Here is a 19,758-nt window from a genome sequence, read left to right as displayed (position 1 = left end):
AGATTTATGCATTAATTTATTCATATGAGCATCTACTCCATGCAAGTAGACATTGTGTGTTTAGCTAAGTAAATGCACAATTATAGTACAGTGGGATAAATTCAATGATAGAGTTCTTCACAAAGAGTAGAGAAGAGGGTATCTAAGCTAGAAAAGGCTTTCTGGGAGGGATGAGTTTTGAGGAATGTGTAAAAATTTACTTTAAATATACTTTGAGCTCTTTCCAGTCTATATCACTCTTTTTAGACTTTCATTTGCCAAGAAGTTTTCCTTGCAAGTTTTCTTCCTTTTCCCAAAGAAATTCTCTGCCATTGTGGTCATCAATGAGCATCAAGGTGGTAGATCAATCCTATTTATTAATAAGTTCATATTGTGGAGAGGTAGGGAATAAAGATGGTAGATACATACACATGGACAATTAAGTTTATTTTACATAATAGATATGTTTATGAAGTGACATAAAACTATATTTCTATCAATTGAGTCATTTAAATGCAAGGCAGAGTTAACATCTAATAACTATATCACATGTAGTAAACTGATCTATACCCTGGAGCAGAGTAATAAATACAAGACTTGATTCCTACCTTCTAAGGTTTAAATATGAAAGCAGAAATTGGATATATACTTATAAAATATTTATATAATAATTACAGGTGATTTATGCTCTTCCCTTAGCATCTAGCACAGTGTCTACCATGTTGTAGGTTCCCAAACATTATTGAATGAGTAAATGTATGGGTGGCTAATACAAGATGCAGGTGTTCTAAGGGTTCAGAGAGGTGATGGGTCATTCCGGGCTAGAGCAATAAGGGAAGATCTTAAGCTGGATCTTGAGAAGGACTTGAGTCTGAATAAGTGAAGGATGGGATTAAAAATGAACAGGGGTAATTAACAGGATTGACCTGGGTAGAACAATGCTCTAAACTAGGGTAAGATGAGAACCTAAGTTTAAATGGTATCAGATTGCAAACACTTCTGTTAGACATAAGTTTAAGGGAAGGGACTGGGTTTTTTTTGTACTCCTTGCACAGGATCTGTCACATAGGATGTGCTCAACAAGTATTTTTTTTTCTTTTTATTGTTTTCTTTACCTCTGCTAAGTACCATACAGAGTCAACAAGTATTTGTTGACTGCCTGACAGACAGACAGACAGACAGACTGGCTGGCTAGCTGACTGACTAGTGGAAAACGTCAAAAGCTAGCTCTAAGAGCTTTCTCTTTAGGCAATGATAAAATTAATGTTTTAGGAAAATTCAGCTGTGATTGGAGTATAAAATGTCAGATGTCATGGAAGAGAATCAAATATAATTGAGAAGCTCTTGCAGATGACAGCAGGCAGAGAGAGAAATGGACAAATGAGTTCAAGTGGGAATGGAAAAGTATGATGCTTTTAAGAGTTACTGTGAAGAAAGAATAGCTGAGTTAGGTGTCCCTTTACTCTATCTCAGGTTAGGTTGCCTAGAGGCAGAACCTCAGATGGGGATTTTTGTGTAAAAGACTTACTGAGCTACTACTCTCAGTTGAAACATGTACAAGAGTAAGAAAGGGAGCCTGGAAGCTGAGGAAGACGTGTGGCCAAGGCGTGTGTTCAGTCTAGCCCCTGTCTGGAATGTGAAAGACACCACAGAACTGCCCCTCTTTGAGGCAAGGGGCCTGGCTTTTGTGTCTTTGAATCAGTCATTGACTGTGGGCTGTCTACCTACATAGCAGGGAAAAGATCATAACCTTGCAAGCATTTTCTGGCTAGGTTTCTTTCAGCCAAAGGCAATTCTCAGAAGGGTGCAGCTGTGAGATGGTAGCAGCCAGGACTCACAGCAGCTGGGGTTTGGGTGCACTAGCCTGGTTAAAGGCACCTTGGCAGGACACCAACAGTGTCTACTACACTCTGCTGTACAGTAAACCCTCTGTATTGGCAGGATCCACATCTGCGGATTCAACCAGCTGCATGTTGAAAATATTTGGAAAATCTGGAAAAAGCCTTCTTGCCAGAATAAAAGAAAAAAAATTAAAAAAAGAAAATATTTTGAAAAAAGAATAATAAAAAATAACAAATCAATAATAAAAAATACAAATAAAAAATACAGTATAACAACTGTTTATATAGCATTACATTGTATTAGGTATTATAAGTAATCTAGAAATGACTTAAAGTGTACAGGAGGATGTGTGTAGGTTATATGCAAATACTGCTGCATTTTATATGAAGGACTTTAGCATCTGCAGATTTGGGTATCCTCAGGGGATCCTGGAACCAATTCCCAATGGATACCAAGGACAACTGTAGTCTCTTCTTCATATAGCACCCTGATGGGAACCTTCCAATAACTTCCCATCACATGCAGAATAAAATCCAAACCCTTTATCTTGACCTGCACAATCCGGTCCCTTCCAACTTCTTTGGCTTTAACCACATACACTCTCTATCTAAACTTTATTTCTCTTTCTCAGACATGCCAGGCCCGTTCTCAGCTCAGAGACTTTGTACTTGGTTTTCATTCTGCCTGGAATACTCTTTCCCCAGATTTTCAAGACTAATTTCTTATCATGCAGATGTCACCTTTTCAGAGAGCCTTCCACCATCAGTCTCTCCCAAAGAGGCTGTGAGCTGTACAAGTAGCCTTGTCCTCTCAGAGCTGTCACCTTAGTGCCTTGATGTGTGGACACTCGATAAATATCATTGAATGAATAAGCAATTGGTTGAGGAGAAATGAATAAGCAGTAAGAATTCAAGTTCTTCCTGAGATAGTAGATAACTGTGAAAGAAGTAGAAACAATGATAGAGATAAGAACTGTGAAGGGACCCAGCATGGTGGCTCATGCCTGTAATCCTAACATTTTGGGAGGCAGAAGTGGGAGGATTGCTTGAAACCAGGAGTTCAAGACCAGCCTGGGCAAGCAAGACCCTGTCTCTACAGAAAGTTTTTTAAAAATTAACTGGGCATGGTGATGTGCACCTGGAGGAGGATCACATGAGCCCAGGAGTTTGAGGTTGCAGTTAGCTTTCATGACTCCACTGCAGTCTAGACTGGGCAACAGAGTAAGACCCTGTCTCAAAACAACAACAACAACAAAAACTGTGAAGGGTAAGTCCATTTGTGCAGAAAGACATTAAATTTTGCTTTAGACAAATATTTAGACAGATATTTAATTTGAGATAATGGCAGAAAATATATGGTAGAGGCAGATAGTGTAGTGATTAGAAGCACAGTTTCTTGAACTAAATTCATATCCCAGCACCACTGTATACCAGCTGCAAGATTGAGGGAAAGTTAGCTCCTGTGTGCCTCAGTTTCCTCACCTGTAAATAAGGATAATATTACCTATCTCATAAAGTTGTTGAGAAGACAAAATGAATTAATAAATAAATTAACAGTGTCTGGCTAGTAGCAAGCACTGTTTTTAGTGGAATTAAAGAGTTCTGTATATAGAGGAGATAGTGAGTACCAGGGCTTTGACCAGGGTGGGGTAGTTGAAGCATATATGAGGCAAAATTTGAGGAGGCACCGGCTCCAAGGGTTGTGTGATAGCTCTGCTCAGGCTTCCTTAAATTTTGTCTCATTGGCCCTTCGCTCCTGTTCACCCTAGTTCCAGCCCTCGTTGAAGTAATGAAAGGGGAAAACCCTTTATGGGTAAGAGTCTCTAAATCTGGGCCTTAGTAGGAATGGTTTTTTACTGTTGCCAATCTCTGGGTTGCTTCACCGTCCTTTGGTTGCTGCTCAGCCTTTTCCAACACTTACATGACCAAATTCCTGCAGTCAGTGCACTTTGCTCAGATACTCTCAGTAGATTGTTTTCCTGGTTGCCCCCTGGCTGAGATATAACAATTGATATATTCTAGAGCTCTGTAATAAGTAATAGGATTTCAGGGAGGTGGGCCAAGAAGCTAACATTGATGATGTGACTTCAATATGTTAGGTACATTTGTATACAAGATATTCAATCCTCAGCAGGAGGTGGAGTGATGGCCACTAGAGATTTTGTAGATGAGAAATCTGAACTTGAAGGTGTTATAAAGCATCTAGGGTCACTACAAAACAGAGCTGGGATTCAAACCTAGTTTGAAGGTAGAATTTATACACTTTACACTATGCAAAGCATCTAGGGGCATCCAGATTATGTGTAAACTCCCATTAAACTGCAAAAATTTGTTAGCTTTTTCTTTCTAGTGAGAGTTTTTTTTTTATTTTCAGAGAGATAGTGACCATAAGATGACTTCTTCCTTCTTTCTTTCTTCTTTATTTATTTATTGAGGTGAAGTTTACATAATGTAAAACCAGTAATTTCAAGTGAACAATTCAGTAGCATTTAGTACACTCACCATGTTATACAACTACCACCTCTATCTAGTTCCAAAACATTTCCATCATTCCAAAATAAAACCCCTTACTCGTTAAGTTTCTCTTCATTCCCCCATCCTCCCTGCTCCTGGAAACCATCATTTACCTATTCTGAATATTTCATGTAAATGGAATCATATAATATGTCACCTTTTATGTCTGGGTTTTTTACTTAGTATAATGTTTTCAAGGTTCATCCATATTATAGCAAGTATCAGTACCTCATTCCTTTTTCCTGAACAGTATTCCATCATATGAATACACATTGTACCACATTTTGGCTATTATGAGTAGTGCTACTGTGAACATGTGTGTACATGTACCTATTTGAGTAACTATTTTCAATTCTTTTGGATATATTACATTTTTATTTATTTTTTAGCCACCTGCTTGAGGATCTTTTGGATATATGTGAACTCATTAACTTAGAGCTCATTTTTCTAATTCTAATTCCTATCAATTTCAGATTACAAAATGAAAAAATATAGTAACTAATTTCTGTTAAAATGTTTTTTCTTTTTGAAGCCTTCATTACATCTGTAGCCTTATAATCTGGTTTTAATTTACTCTGCAAGTTTTGCTCCTATTTCTGCCCATAGTACATATGTTTGTATGTGTGTATATGTGTGTGGGTGACAGAGAAAGAGAGAGAGAACAGGTTTTTTTTTTTTTTTTGAACATGCACTATAGCCATTCTGAAACTTGAAGATGATTTACAACTACTATTTGATGTTTCATGTTAATATTAGCAGATTTTATGTAAAACACCATTTCTAGGTCAAAGAGACCAAGCTTTTTCAAAAGTGCTAATAGAGCAGAGTTATTTGGAAGTTTGGGCAAACAAATAAATGTACCTATTTTCAGTTGTAGGTAAATAAAATTATGTTTCTTTCATTGGGACAAATAAGAGCAGATGAGGGAGGGATCATTATATTTTGTAATTTTTATGAGAAGAAAATATCTAAAATAAATTGTATGCACAAATAAAATAAGCAACTCAGGTGAAAATTATTTATTTATGAAACCTCTTAAAAAGAAAAGAATACTAACAGCAACTTAGTATGCAATATATTGCACTCCTGTTCTTACCCTTACATTTTCAAAGTCATATACAGTAATTTACTTGCCCTCCCATTAATATTAGTGGGAGTTTTGAAACTCAAATTCTTGCACACAGCTTTGAAAATGTATAGGTCAAAGTAAACTGTTAATGAAAAACTGTTTTTCACTTTAGTGAAACAGTTTAAATCTCTCACCAAAGATGTCCTAGAAGGCACCTTCATTCTAGTCATGGGAGAAAAGTTACAGTGTAGGGTTACCATTTGGAGGTCATCACCTTTAAAGCAACATGGATAAGAAACCATATTAAAGGAAAAAAAGTGTTTCCTAACCCTAAAGAACATAGAAGTTCAGGATCCATGTTGTTCAATAGTAAGCAAAGGACATTGGACCTTTGCAGTGGACCCTTTCAGCTGTGTGCATCTGATCACTGATAGAGGCATGCTAAGGTGAATTTTAATTAGGACTAAATTGTGGTATTACTCTTTCATACCCTGAACATCTGTTCCCTTCAGAAATGATGATTTATGCAGGCTATCAGAGCAGACAGCTTGCTACAGCTTATGTCACGGTTAGTGGGAAGCTGGTGGTAGCATTTCAGAAAACCAGCATCTAAATGGAGACTGGCCAGTGTATATCATACAGGTAATAGGGAGAGGGAAGCACAATGTGTCCATTTTAAAATTTGAAGCCAAATATTGACTTGATTTAAAAAAAATTATCTTCTAGACCATCTGTTGTTAATGAAGAAAGTAACTTGGACAATGAATGGGTTGATGCTTCCTACTGATGTCAAAAGACGGAAAACCAAGCCTGTTCTTTCTACTAGAATGAAGAAACTTACTCAGAGGACCTCAGTCCGAATTCTGTTCTTTAAAAATGGCATGGGACAGGATGGGCATGAGATTACAGTGGGAAAGGAAACAATGAAAAAGGTAATTTTGTATTAAATATTGAAGTATGAATTAAATTTCAAATTTTTGTGGCTTTTGAAATGTGTTGTTTTTTCCTTCTAAATATCCATGTCAACTGATAAACTGAAAAATAAGAAGGCATTATATAGAACTAAAAAATGTACCTGATTACAAGTCTGATTATTACACTAACTCCATAAATTACCTTAGCAAAGCAACAATATTCCAGGAAATTATTTGGCTATTATAGTTGGCCATTTACCTAATAAAAAGTTATGTTTATACTGGAGAAAACATTCTAATTAGTTACAATATTTTATAAGATATTTAGATGGAAGCCAGTCTAACTTAGCTTCACATCTCAAATCTGCCTCTTTTCTTTTAGAATAGTAATGAGACCTAAAAGCTCCCTTGAAACTCCAAAATAACTAAAATTCAGTTTGATATAAATTTGTTAAAATTCAGCATTCATATAAATTTTTAAATACAAATCTGGATGGGCCTGAGAAAAATCATGAAACAATCATACAAACTTTACAAAAACAAAATTTGAAGTATTACTTATCGTATAAATACATGGTTTTTTAGAACGTACTTGTAATTCCCAGATCATCTTTGATATTAAAAATATGGAGGATTTAATGGGAGTTTGAAAAATACACACTTTTTTTTTGCTTAATCCCCAACATGGTAGTACAGATAAGGATTTTTCAACCAATCTTAAAGCAGAATAATAATAATATAGTGACTGAAATTTATTAAGAATGTATTAGAGAGACAGTAAAACATAACCAAATGCCTAGGTTTGAAACTTGGCTTCACCATTCACTAGCTCTGAGACCTTGGACAACTTAGTTTCCCTAAGCCTCAATTTCTTCATCTAAAAAATGGGGATAACAATAGTGCCTATTTCATAGATTTGCTGTGAGGATTCAGTGTGATATTATTATGCATGGAGTACAATGCCTAGCACCCATAAAAATTCCCAATAAATGTTTTCTATTCTAATCTTTAAGACTCATACTATACATCTAATAGAAATTATTTTTCCTCCTAATGGGGAACTCTTATTATGAAATAAAAAATAAAAATAATTTTGTTATACCAGACTATTTCAAATTGAATATTGCTTGAAACAGGTGAATAGTTGACTAGATATTAGAAATTTTATCAAAATATGTATTTCTCAATTTACTTATTTTTGTGGTTGTTTTATAACTACTATTGGTTAAGAACATTTACCAAGGAGCTGAGAATCCTGGGTTTTGTTTCCTTCTTATCTGCAGATTTGTATTATGAGTAAAACAAGGGATATTACACACCAGAGCAAATTGCTAAGGCAAGTTGAACATCTTCCCTGGAGATTTTGAAAAACAGAGAAGATGGACATATCTCTTGGATTATTCAAATGCAGTCATTCTTGGCTATAGAAGCTAGATTAGATAACCTCTTGAGTTCACTTCAGTTCAATCTTTGTAATTCTATGCCTCAATGGTAAAATTGGGGTAATAGTCGCTCTTACAGATTACATGTTCTCAGATGAAAGGTTGAGTATAAATAAAAATGTCATTGCTATTTTGCTTTTTGTCTCTAGAGAGCAATTTATTTAAAGCTGGATGATCAAGGAAGTCTTTAGCTTATTCTTTTCTTTTTACAATTTGTAGAATTCAAAGAATTTTCACAATTTATGAAACTCACTATAGAACATGATTCAGTAGTAAATGTATTTGTAAATATTTGCCTAAATATCACCTTATGAGGTAAGAAGGAGAGGAGGCAACAAAATGGTGGTCTTGGGTGTTGATAAGAACTTTTTGGAAGAGAAAAATAGAACTAGCTAATTATTTTGTAAATAAAATTTAAATTTTGGAAGCTTTGTTGATAACCATAGGATAATACCCTATTTGTAGATTAAATATCAAGTCAGCATTAGAAATAAGGAAGTAGCATAATCATAAGAGAAACACAAATTATTTTCCATTTTATGATAAAATATCAGGAATGTTAGCTATTTTTAGATTACTGCAAATTAATATAAAACTGAAGTAGAATGTAAAGGACTCTAATATGGTAAAGGTTATTGCAGTAGGGTAAGGAGAGAATTGTTGAGGATGTGTGGCAAAATCAGGTAGTTAAAGCATAAAAGTCCTATATGCACTCAGAATAGAGCTGAGGGGAAATGACTGTATTTTAATCATAAGTGGAAAATCAAAAGGAAATCCACTTATTTATTTTAGGAAGTAATTAAGTTTGAAATGAGAGCAAAAATTATATATTTCTTCACAAAACTCTGGAATACCAGAACTATAGCACATCTCTTTGAAATTTGAATCTGATGGTTTTAGAATGAATTGACATGGCTTCAATAATCATGTAGCACTTGCTGCTATAGGGAGTAGGCTAAACGTATATTCATAGGTCAAAAAAGGTATTAAGAAAAATTTCTGGGCATAAAATGCCAAATTAGTGGGAAATGGAAAATATCTGCTATGGATACACACTTTAAGGTTAGCACCATAGTGGATAAGTTTTATTGTCGCCCAGTGCATCTCCTGGATTCATTGTCAAAGAAGTGGTGTATTAAGCCGTGTGGATTATTTTATTATCCCGGATATCATTTTGTTCATGAAAAATGTTTTTTATTCTCAACAGTTAATAATTATTTATTATTTGTTTTTCCTTGGTTTTCCATGTACTGTTACTAATGTGCAATTACAGTGGTGAAGAATATGATGAAAAAGATAATGAAATGAATGAAACAAACAAAAAGACCCCTGTCTTCTTCCTCCAGTTTGAACTGGTTGTTCTCTATGACCTCTATCCTGGAATCTCTCTTCACCATTACCCTGAGGGTTATTGTTCCCCCTCTCCTGTGTTGAATGGCTTTTTCCTAATTCCTTAGTTTTCCTCTATCATTTACTCTATTGTGCACATATTCTAGTGGCTTCTCAAAAAAGAAAACATGAAGGTGAATTTTTTGAGATCTTGGGAAATAATGTTTTCCTCTAAATATTAAAGGAATTACTCCATTGATTTTTATTTCTAATGTTGCTGTTGAGAAGCCTGGTACTGACTGATTATTTATCATTTGTGACACAAACGATGAAACATTTAGAATCATCTATTGACAGTGTTCCAAACTTTTTCCAAGATTTGCTGGATACTCAGGGTATCTTCTCATTCTGAAAAGTCTCATCCTTTTCTTTTGAGATATTTTGTGGAATTCTTTTTTTTTTTTTTTTTTTTTTGACAATATTCTTTTCCTGTACTTTTTCTTTTCTGATTTTATAGAACTCTTCCTTTTATACATTGGATCTTATGAACTGAACTTATAATTGTGTTGTCTAAGAGATTTGCCTATTTCTACCTCCCAAGTCAATGAATTTTTTGTTTCTCCCCACTTCTCTAGGTACTTAGGGGTTTTCTATTTGGTTTTGTTTTGTTTTTTTTGATACAGGGTCTCCTTCTGTCGCCTGGGCTACAGTGCGGTGGTGTCATCATAGCTCACTACTTCAAATTCCTGAGTTCCAGCAATCCTTCTCCAACAGCTTCCTGAGCAGCTGGGACTGCAGACACGCGCCACCAATGCCCAGCTAATTTTTCTATTTGCAATCCTCCTGCCTCCCGAAGTGCTAGGATTATAGGCATAAACCACGGAGCCCAGCTGGTTTTTATTTGTTTGTTTTAAGGTCTTTGTTTTTGTCTTCTTTTGTTTGTTTTTGGTCTTGAATATTATAGGCTTTCTTTAAATGAGTAAATCGTCTATCAATATTTAAAAGTGAAGAACTGAAAAACTGCTTGAGAAGCTCTATGAGCATAAGTGTGTCTTGTTGAGGAACGGGTTTCATTGGGGAAGTTTTGACTAGGCTTTTTCTTTCGAGTGGGCTCTCTAATTGTCAGTGTCTTTTCTCTGAGGCTAATCAGTTTTACCACCTAGACTCTGCTAATTTGAGCACTCTAGTAGCCAAGTAGAAAAGGGGGTTAAGAGTTGCACTTTCAGTATGTAGAGTTTCACTTAATTTCCCTCTTTTCAGTAAGCTATCTTCACTCTCAGTTCTGGCTGGTGCCTCTAACTTCCCAGCTTCTCTGGTTTGGTCTCTCCAGAGAACAAATCTGTTTTCACTTCTGATTCAGGCAAAAGTATATTTGCCTGAATGCTTGATCTGGGGCTTTAATTGCTTTCTACAGAAACAGTCAACCTGTTTTTAGCCCTGCTTTTAGAGGTACCTAAGGTCTCAAATTTCTGAGCATTTCTAGGGTTCTGCAATACAAGTCAAGTTTACTTTGGCTAACTTAAGTTTCAACATTTCTGGTCTGCTAAATCATTTACCACTTAATTATCTTCCCTTCTTTCTGGTTTTCTTTTTTAGAAAATAAATGCCAGTGTCAATCTTTAATATTGATAATGTTGATTTTTTTATAGATAAAAATTTCTAATATTCTCTCCCTATCCCAATTGACTGTTTTGCCCAGTCACTTGGAATCTGTGCACTGTAATTTGGAAAACAGTGTTAGGTTATTTGAATGAGAACAGAATACTTTCTTTTATCACCTAGAGGCATCATATACTTACTGCGGGCAAAGGGCAAAGTATGGCCCACAGAACACCTGCATCAGAATTGTCTAGGCTTTGTGTTAAAAATTTAGACTCTGGAACGCCACTTCAAGCCTACTGAGTTAGGAATCACTTGAGCCTGGTGCCTAGGAATCTGAATTTCAGCAAATGTCTCCAAATGATTCTTAGCCACACTAAAGTTTGAGAACTCTTGGTCCAGTGTTGAAAACTTCAAAAACTTCAAACTTATTAATTGATGGACATCTTCATAGACTTCTTTCTTGCTTGTTTTCCTATACTTCTCATGTGATTTAAAAGAAAGAAAATAACTTGTGAGACAGAAAAAAGACGTTGCAGGAAATTAGATGACTAGTTGCTAGGTTAGAATGATGCAAGGAGTTAAGAAATCAGGAAATGGGAAACATCTACAAATTGGCAGAAAGTGAGTAATCTATGTGTAGCAAATCTGGTTTAGAAAAAAGTAAATACTCCTTTCATGTTTGTATGTAAACATATTTCATCATAATTACTTTTTCCTGTAATTACTGAAAAATCACATGCATATTGAGGAAATTACTCATATATGACTATCAAGGTATAAATAAATAATAGACTTTATCATATACCTTTAAACCAGAGGAAAATCCAGACTTCTATGATTTTTAGCATTTGTTAATTTGCAAAATAACTCAATAAACCTAAACCAAAAAACAAAAAAAAAATTTTCAAGTTTAAGAAAGGCCCAATTTAATTGAAAAAATACAACATAGTAGTAAGATTGTGGAATGTTCACACACAAATCAATAACTATACCAGCAGAGATTTTCCCAATGTTTGGATAAAATAATTTAGAGAACATTTTAAGAAATTAAAAAAGGAGCACCTGGAGTAACGAAATTTGATTAAGGATGCTCTACATGGATTCCGACAGGGGAGGTCATGCATAGTTAGTATGTTGGAACTTCTTTAAAGAGCTTTTTGTGAAATATGAGGAAAAGTCCATTGATACTAATTATTATTATGTAAAAATTAGTCTAATTTTTTTACATGAAGGATTAATATCTGATTAAAAATATAAAAACAGATTTTTTTAAAATATGCAGTTTGATAATATAGTCAAGAGGCTACAGATGGCCAACTTTCTGCTCTTAATGTGAATTTCTAGAGTCATACAATTGGGTTATTTTAGAACATTGTAAGTGTTTAGTAGTCCGAATTTTTTTCACAAATAAAATCCTAGAAAAACAAAAATGTGAATTTCCTTAATGGAATTAAAAACAAATGAGAACTTTCAGCCTAAAGATTTATTTACTTTACAGATGGTAGTTAAGGACAGTTCTTAATATTATTTAGGGGCAGGTAAAACATAAACATGATATTAAAACTGAAAAGGTAAAATTTATTTCTGTATTTTTGTATTAAAGTTGTTTAATAGTTTTTATATGCACATTTCATATTTTAGTACATTTTAATTGCTAAGAACATATAAAATTAATGGCTAAATTGAAGGGTTTATTAGATTGGTCTTCATATATAACTTATTAAAGTATCTTTGATGAACTTAATCTAGTTTCTGGACATTAGAATCACAGATTTTTATAAATTCATCTGGTGAAACAACTCAGAAAACAGATATTGAGAAGTTAACTGTCATATTCAAAGTGGATTATTTGGGATAGCTAGGACTAGAACCCATTTTCTGATTTTAAGAGCAGTATTTGTGTGGTGGCTCAGGCCTGTAGTCCCAGTAGGGACTCAGGAGGCTGAGGCAGGAGGATCCCTTGAACCCAGGAGTTCAAGGTTACAGTGAGCTATGATACTGCCACTGCACTCCAGGCTAGGAGTGACAGAACAGAGCAATATTTTTTTCGTTATTCACAACTGCCATGAGTATGCTTTTTCTTATATTTTAATTCCTAATGTGCCCTCAGTTAAGAATGATTTAACATATAAATAAAAACACGAGACATCTATTTCCAGTCATACCAAGAGTAACTAGTTAGTATCAGACTAATCATTCAATTCTAAACAACTGAAAACCTGGGTAAAATATATAAGAAAACTACTTTTAGATATTAGACAACAAGAAGTACCAGATGCAATGCCTGAGAAAATGGGGAAAATTGAAGTGAGTCCTACAATTTACCCCATCATTGTACCTGGAGGCAATTTTTGGACTGTAGTCTCCATAAGCTGAAGAGAAAGACATAAAAGTTCTAGGAGGCTAAAGTGGCTGGAAATTTGCACAGCAATGCCATAAAAGAGAAAGCTGTTTGTAGAATATACCCAAAAATTTGCATAAGCATCCCCTTGTGTCTTTGGCTGATTATTAAGTTGCTTATGCATAGGGTGAACTCCACAAGGCCTGGCACAAATAGCTACTAGGGAAAGAACAACTAGTTAGGATGTAAAAGGGAAGTCACCATGGGAGTATGTGCAGGGTAGGGAGACATTTGCATTCTGACTGGTGGAAGGGGAGAGATCTTTTTGAAATTGTGAGGCATTCATGAAGATTTCAGAAAAGATAATTTACATACAGGAGAAAAGTTAATCAATAGAAACAAACCCCAAAATAAAGTTAACAGAAAAAGATATTTAAAAATCCATTATAGGGCTGGGTGCAGTGGCTCATGCCTGTAATCCTAGCACTCTGGGAGGCTGAGGTGGGAGGATCACTCAAGTTCAGGAATTCGAGACCAGCCTGAGCAAGAGTGAGATCCCATCTCTACTAAAAATATAGAAGAAATTAGCCAGACAACTAAAAATATATAGAAAAAATTAGCCAGGCATGGTGGCATATGCCTGTAGTCCCAGCTACTTGGGAGGCAGAGGCAGAAGGATTGCTTGAGCCCAGGAGTTTGAGGTTGCTGTGAGCTAGGCTGATGCCATGGCACTCTAGCCTGGGCAACAGAGCGAGACTCTGTCTCAAAAAAAAAAAAAAAAATCTATTATTATAAATATGTTCAAGTAATTAAAGAAAAACATAATATAATGTGGAGATAAATGGAAACTAAAAATAGAACTAGTGGAACTTCTAGGCCTGAAAAACATAATGTCTTAATTGTAAAAAAAAAAAAAATTACTGCATGTGTTTAACAGCAGATTAGATATTAGAGGAAAAAGATCCATGAACTTCAAGACAGGGCAATGAAGCTATCCAAACAGAAGTAAAGAGAAGAAAAAGGAAAAGGCTGAAAAAAAAGACAGAGTGCCAGCAACTTGTGTGATAATATCAAGCAGCCTAATATATGTATAATTGGAGCCCTAGAAAGACTGGGAAGGGGGGAATATATTAATATTTAAAGAAATAATGGCCAAAATTTTTTCTGAGTTCAGGAAAAGTAACCCACAGATTTAAGAGCTCAATGAACCTCAAGCAGGAAGAAAACCTGACAAAAGAAAGAAAATGATAAAGAAAAAAGCTTAAACCAGAGTAAGAGGGGCACATTAAATACAGGGATGCAAATACAAGAGTGAAAAGTGACTTCTAGTCAGAAATGCAAGCCATAAGGTAACAAATATCTTTAAAATGTGGGGGGAAGCAGTATCTTTAAAGCGCTGAAAGAAAAAAATTGGTCACCTTAAAATTTTATATACAATGAAAATATTTTTCGAAAATGAAGGCAAAATAAAGACATTTTCAGTCAAACAAAAGATGAGACAATTTGTTTCCAGCAGATCTATATTGTGAGAAATGTTAAGGATATTTTTCACTGAAAGAAAGTTATACCAGAAACAAATCTGGGTAGGCACAATTATCTTAAATGGAAATGAATATACTGGGATAGATCATTTTCTGTTCATTAAACAAGTCACAATACATTTAGAAGGATTAAAATCATATAAGATGTTTCCTGACCACAAAGAAATTAAATAAGAAATAAGTAACAAAAGATATCAGGTCACTCTCCAGCTATATGGACATTAAGCAACTCAGCTGTAAATAATACATGACTGAAAGAAGAAATATAAAGGGAAATTGGAATGAAAATGAATTCAACTTCTTAAATTTGTGGGATGAAGCTAAATTAGTGCTTAGATAAAAGCCAATATTACAAAAGGAGAAACGTTTAAAGTTAGTGATCTAAGGTTTTGTCTTAAGAAGCTAGAAAAAGAAGAACAGATTTTACTCAAAGTTAGTTGAAGGATGGAAATAATAAAGAATAGAAATTAATGAAAGAAAACATGAACAGACAATGGAGAAAATCTGCAAAAATAGAAGTTGGCTCTTTGAAAAGATCAATAAAATTGACCAGACTCTGGCAGGCCTAACCAAGAAAAAAAGAAAAAACATTCATTACTATTTAACTGCAATAAAAGAGAAATGATGACTACAGATATTGTAGTCATCAAAAGAATAATAAGGTAGTATATATATTATATAGATATAACATTTTGCTCATAAAACTGACAATTTAGATGAAATGGAGGAATTCCTAGAAAGACATGAATTACCAAAACTGACACAGAAGAAAATTAAAAATTTGAAAATCTCTATATCTTTTAAAAATTGAATTTATAATTATAAACTTTCAAAAAAAGAAAAAAAAAAACTCCAGGTCCAAATGATTTCATTGGTGAATTCTATCAAACCTTAAAAGAAGAAGTAATATCAGTTGTAGGCAAACCTTTTAGAAAATAGAGAAAGGAGGAAAACTTCCCCTTTCATTTGATGAGACTAGCATAATAAAGACATTGCTAGGAAAGAAAAATATGTATCAATAGCCTCTTGATCATAGATGCAAAATTTCTCCATAAAATATTAATGAATCAGGCCAGGTGGTATGGTAGCTCAGGCCTGTAATACTAGCACTTTGGTAGGCCAAGGTGGGAGGGTCACTTGAGGCCAGGAGTTCGAGAGCAGCCTAGGCAAGAGCAAGGCCCCAGTCTCTGTAAAAAATAGAAAAATTAGCCAGGCACGGTGGTGTACACCTATAGTCCCAGCTACTTGAGAGGCTGAGGCAGGGGGATCGCTTGAGCCCAGGAGATTGAGGTTGTGGTGAGCTATAATGATGCCACTGAACTCTAGCCTGGGACACAGAGTGAGACTCTATCTCAAAAAACAAAACAACAACAACAAAAAAAACCCCAAAATTAACAAATCAAATCCAACAGTAACACATCAGGACCAAGCAGCTTTTATTCTGGGAATACAAAGTTAGTTTAACAAAAAAAAAAAATAATCAATGTAGTTTATCATCTTAAGAAAATATAAGAAAAACTGTATGTTCATTTCAATAGGTATAGAAAAAGAATTTGACAAAATTTAATATTCGTTTATGGAAAAAACAAACTTGGAATGGAAGGAAACTTTTTCAATCTGGCCAAGAATGTCTACTAAACACCAATTTAACTTCACAAATAGTGATGAAAGACTGAACTGTTTTCCCCTAAGATCAGGACCAAGGAAAAGATGTTCTCTCTTACCATTTCAACTTTCCACGCTATTTGAGGGTCCTACCCTGTGTAATAAGGCAAGAAAAAAGTGATAAAAAGTCTATAAGTTTGAAAGGAAGAAATAAAACTATTTTATTTATAGACAACATGATAAGAACATAAAATGTCCTAGAGAATCTACATGAAAGCTAGTAGAACCAAGGAATAAATTCAGCAAGTTTGGAGGATACAAACTTAGTATACTTCTATATTCTAGTGACAATTAAAAAATGAAATTAAAAAATCAAATATCATAGTACCCAAAGACATGAAATACTTATTCGTTTAACACAATATGTGCAAGATCTGTGCAATGAAAACAAATAATTCCAGAGAGAAATTAAAGAATGCCCAAGCTCATGGGCTGGAAAATTCAATAGTATTAAGATGTCAAATACAAAGAACTTGTATTTTCTGCAAATTGACCTGTAAAATCAACACAATACTCATACAAATCCCAGAAGGCTTTTTCTTTAAGGGAAAGGGAATAAACTGGCAAACTATTTCTAAAATTTATGTGGAAATGCGAAGGAATTAGCATATCCAAGTCAAAGTTTTTAAAAAGAACAAATTTGAAGGACTTAACACTACCTGATTTATTTTTTAAAATTTTATTTGCATATTTATTTATTTATTATTAATTATTATTAGAGTGAGGCAGAAAGACTTATCTTGATAAAACCCAGTGAATGAATAGAGGGGCATGAGCCTATGAAGAATACAGAAGAAAGCAGGAGAAAAGTTAGTGGATTATTGTATCTCAGAATTCAAGGGAAAAGAGTGTTTTAAAGAAAAAGGGAGTGGTCAAATGATGCTAAATGGTTAAAATAAGTAAGGATTAAGAAAATCTCTTTTGGATTTATCAAGGTAGTAGTCATCAGTATTCTTTGTGAGAGTTATTTTAGTAAAATTATGGCAGAAAAGCCTGACTAGAATGGCCTAAGAATGAGTGGGAAGAAAGAAAATGGAAACAGAGCTTGGACAAATCTTTTAAGACATTTAGCTGTGCAAGGGAGGAGTAGCTAGAGGGAGATACCAGGTAAGGGGGAGATTTAATTTTTAAGATAGGAAAGACGATTATGTTTGAATATCAGTTGTAAAAATTTAGTTGAGAAGGAGTAGTTGAATATACATGAGAGAAAACAAATGGTGGATAATATACACTGCTTTGAAAGCTGAGAGCATGCGTAATTGAAAGTGTAAGTGGAATATTGGCCTCAGATAAGAGCAGGGACTTCTGCAGTGTAACTAGAGGGAAAAAGAGTGGATGGTTTTAGAAGTAAGTAGGCTTGTAGCTTTGACAGCAGGAAAATAAGGCTTCAGTTTTCTTTCTGATATAGGAGGTCACGTCATCTGTTGAAAGTGAGGAGAGAATTAGGGAAGGAGAAACTGGGCAGAGACAAGCAGATCAGAGATGGTTGGAAATACTCATTGTGGAAAATGGGAGAGAGATTTGACCAAACAAATGAAATAGAAGTGACTGGGCAGTATTGAGGGACCATGGAGGCTGATAATAATGAATAATAGTAATGTTGATGTGTTTAGTTGTATGACTTTTTCCAGCAGTACCAGGCTTTTCAGTGTGCACAGAGAGTGGAAAGTGAGGGTTACGCAGAGTTAGGATTTTACAAGCTATGTGTGGCCAAAGTTACTCAGGAATGAGAAAGAATGACTAGAGTGAAGGAAGATGGTACGCTTGAACAGCAAGATCCTGGGGATAGGGGAAGGTAGAGAAAGGGTATATTTGTTTTGTTTGTTCAGTAAGAGGGTTGGGGAGAAATTATGTTGAAATAGCATTGTAACACCACTTTCCAAACTTGACATTGTTTGATATGAGAGAATAAAATCCTACCTCTTGAGAGGCCTCTGAGAAAATCAGTGAACTAAGGGGAAAGCCTGATTTCTTTTAAGAGGTTGAAAATCTAGTCAAGTTTGTTGATCAGGGGAGTCCTTTTCAGAGTATACAATGGAAGGGTTTTAGAAATGGATAAAGGAGTTGAGGCTAATTTATCCAGGAAGGGATATATAGACATTTATGTGAATGATCATACAATATACCAGAGTAAGCAAACTTTTCCTGTAAAAGGCCAGATAGTAAATTTTTTTTTCAGGCTACAAGGTCTCTGTAGTAAAAATTTCAATTCTACTTCTGTAGTACAAAAGCAGCCATAGAAAATATGTAAATGATCAAGTGTGACTGTTTTCCAAGAAGACTTTATTTATGGGCACTTACATTTGAATTTCATATAATTTTCACATATCACATAATGTTATTCTTCTTTTGATTTCTTTTTTAAGAAATAAAAATGTGAAAATTTAGCCCATAGGCCATGTAGAAACAGGCTGTAGGCCAGAACTGACCATCAGGCTGTTGTGTGCTGACCCCTGCAGTAGAGGATCTTTTGAAGAGAGTGTGTTAGAGAGTGTAAATTGGGGATTATACTTCTGGGCATTGACTCATAAAAACATGTTATAAGGTTTCAAGGTTCTCTGTCTTTGAGGAGGACTGACATTGTCAAGTCTGATGGCTTGTTGACCTGGCTCATGTGGCCTGTGGTGATGTTGGTGTAATCATACTCTTTCACCTGAACTGAGGTAGTGGCAACCCAGAGGTTGTAGACTATGTAACCATACTACTTAGGTGGTGGCCATTCCATGAGCTGCAAACTCTGTACCAGATGTGCCTGGGAGTGGAGGTGACTCCCAGAAGAGTAAACAGTAGATTAAACCGAAAAGATTGTGGAATATCTCTTCCCAGGTGCATGTCAAGAAGATTCTTGTTTTACAGCATAATGATTTTAAACTTTAGTATCGGAAGAGTTCTCTATAACTTAAGCTGTAAGGAATTAACAAAATGTGAGTTGTAAAAGTAATTGTTTTAAACTTAACAGGTACAGATTAGTAGAAATGCTATTTTAATTAACCTTAATATTACAACAAGATGGCACCATTAAGTATTTTTCATTATGAATTATGTGAATGACCTTACAAGTAGAAGCTTCATTTCAGGGCTTTTGACAGAAACTTACATTGATACTAATTCATACCATTGATAATTTACTCTGAGAAAATGATTACAAAAGAATGGTATTACTTAAACACTGCAAAGATTTTTCATTCTGCAAGTAGGAAGGAATGAGTGTTGCTGATGTATTATTAATTTTTAGTATCTGATTTTCTAATGTAAGTTTTTAAACACATTTAATTCTTAAAACTTGGCTTGCACAAACATTTTTAATGATGTTTTAGTTCAATGAAAAAAGTAATTTTTGACTTATAAAGTGGTGTTAGTAGACAGATTTTTTTAAAGACTCAGAGGCAGCAATGTTTGAAATAATTTTTAAAAATCATTGAAATATATGGCTGGGTCTGGTGGCTTACAGCTGTAATCCCAGCACTTTGGGTGGCTGAGGCAGGAGGATCTCTTGGGGCCAGGAGTTCAAGACCAGCCTG

At 34.7% G+C, this 19,758-nt stretch overlaps 1 protein-coding gene across 1 annotated transcript in view; it reads left to right on the top strand.

The window, feature by feature from the left end:
• Positions 1-19,758, top strand: part of LOC123642089 (doublecortin domain-containing protein 1-like) — a 262,128-nt gene that overhangs the window by 59,704 nt on the left and 182,666 nt on the right. Inside the window, exon 7 of the mRNA XM_045557008.1 lies at positions 6,130-6,335. Within this exon, the coding sequence (XP_045412964.1) occupies positions 6,130-6,335 (206 nt within the window). The remainder of the gene's footprint in view (positions 1-6,129; positions 6,336-19,758) is intronic.

Source organism: Lemur catta, chromosome 7 (assembly GCF_020740605.2).
Source record: "Lemur catta isolate mLemCat1 chromosome 7, mLemCat1.pri, whole genome shotgun sequence".
Classification (NCBI taxonomy): Eukaryota; Metazoa; Chordata; class Mammalia; order Primates; family Lemuridae; genus Lemur; species Lemur catta.
Note: the sequence above shows the minus strand (reverse complement) of the source record. Positions and strands in the feature narration are given on the sequence as shown.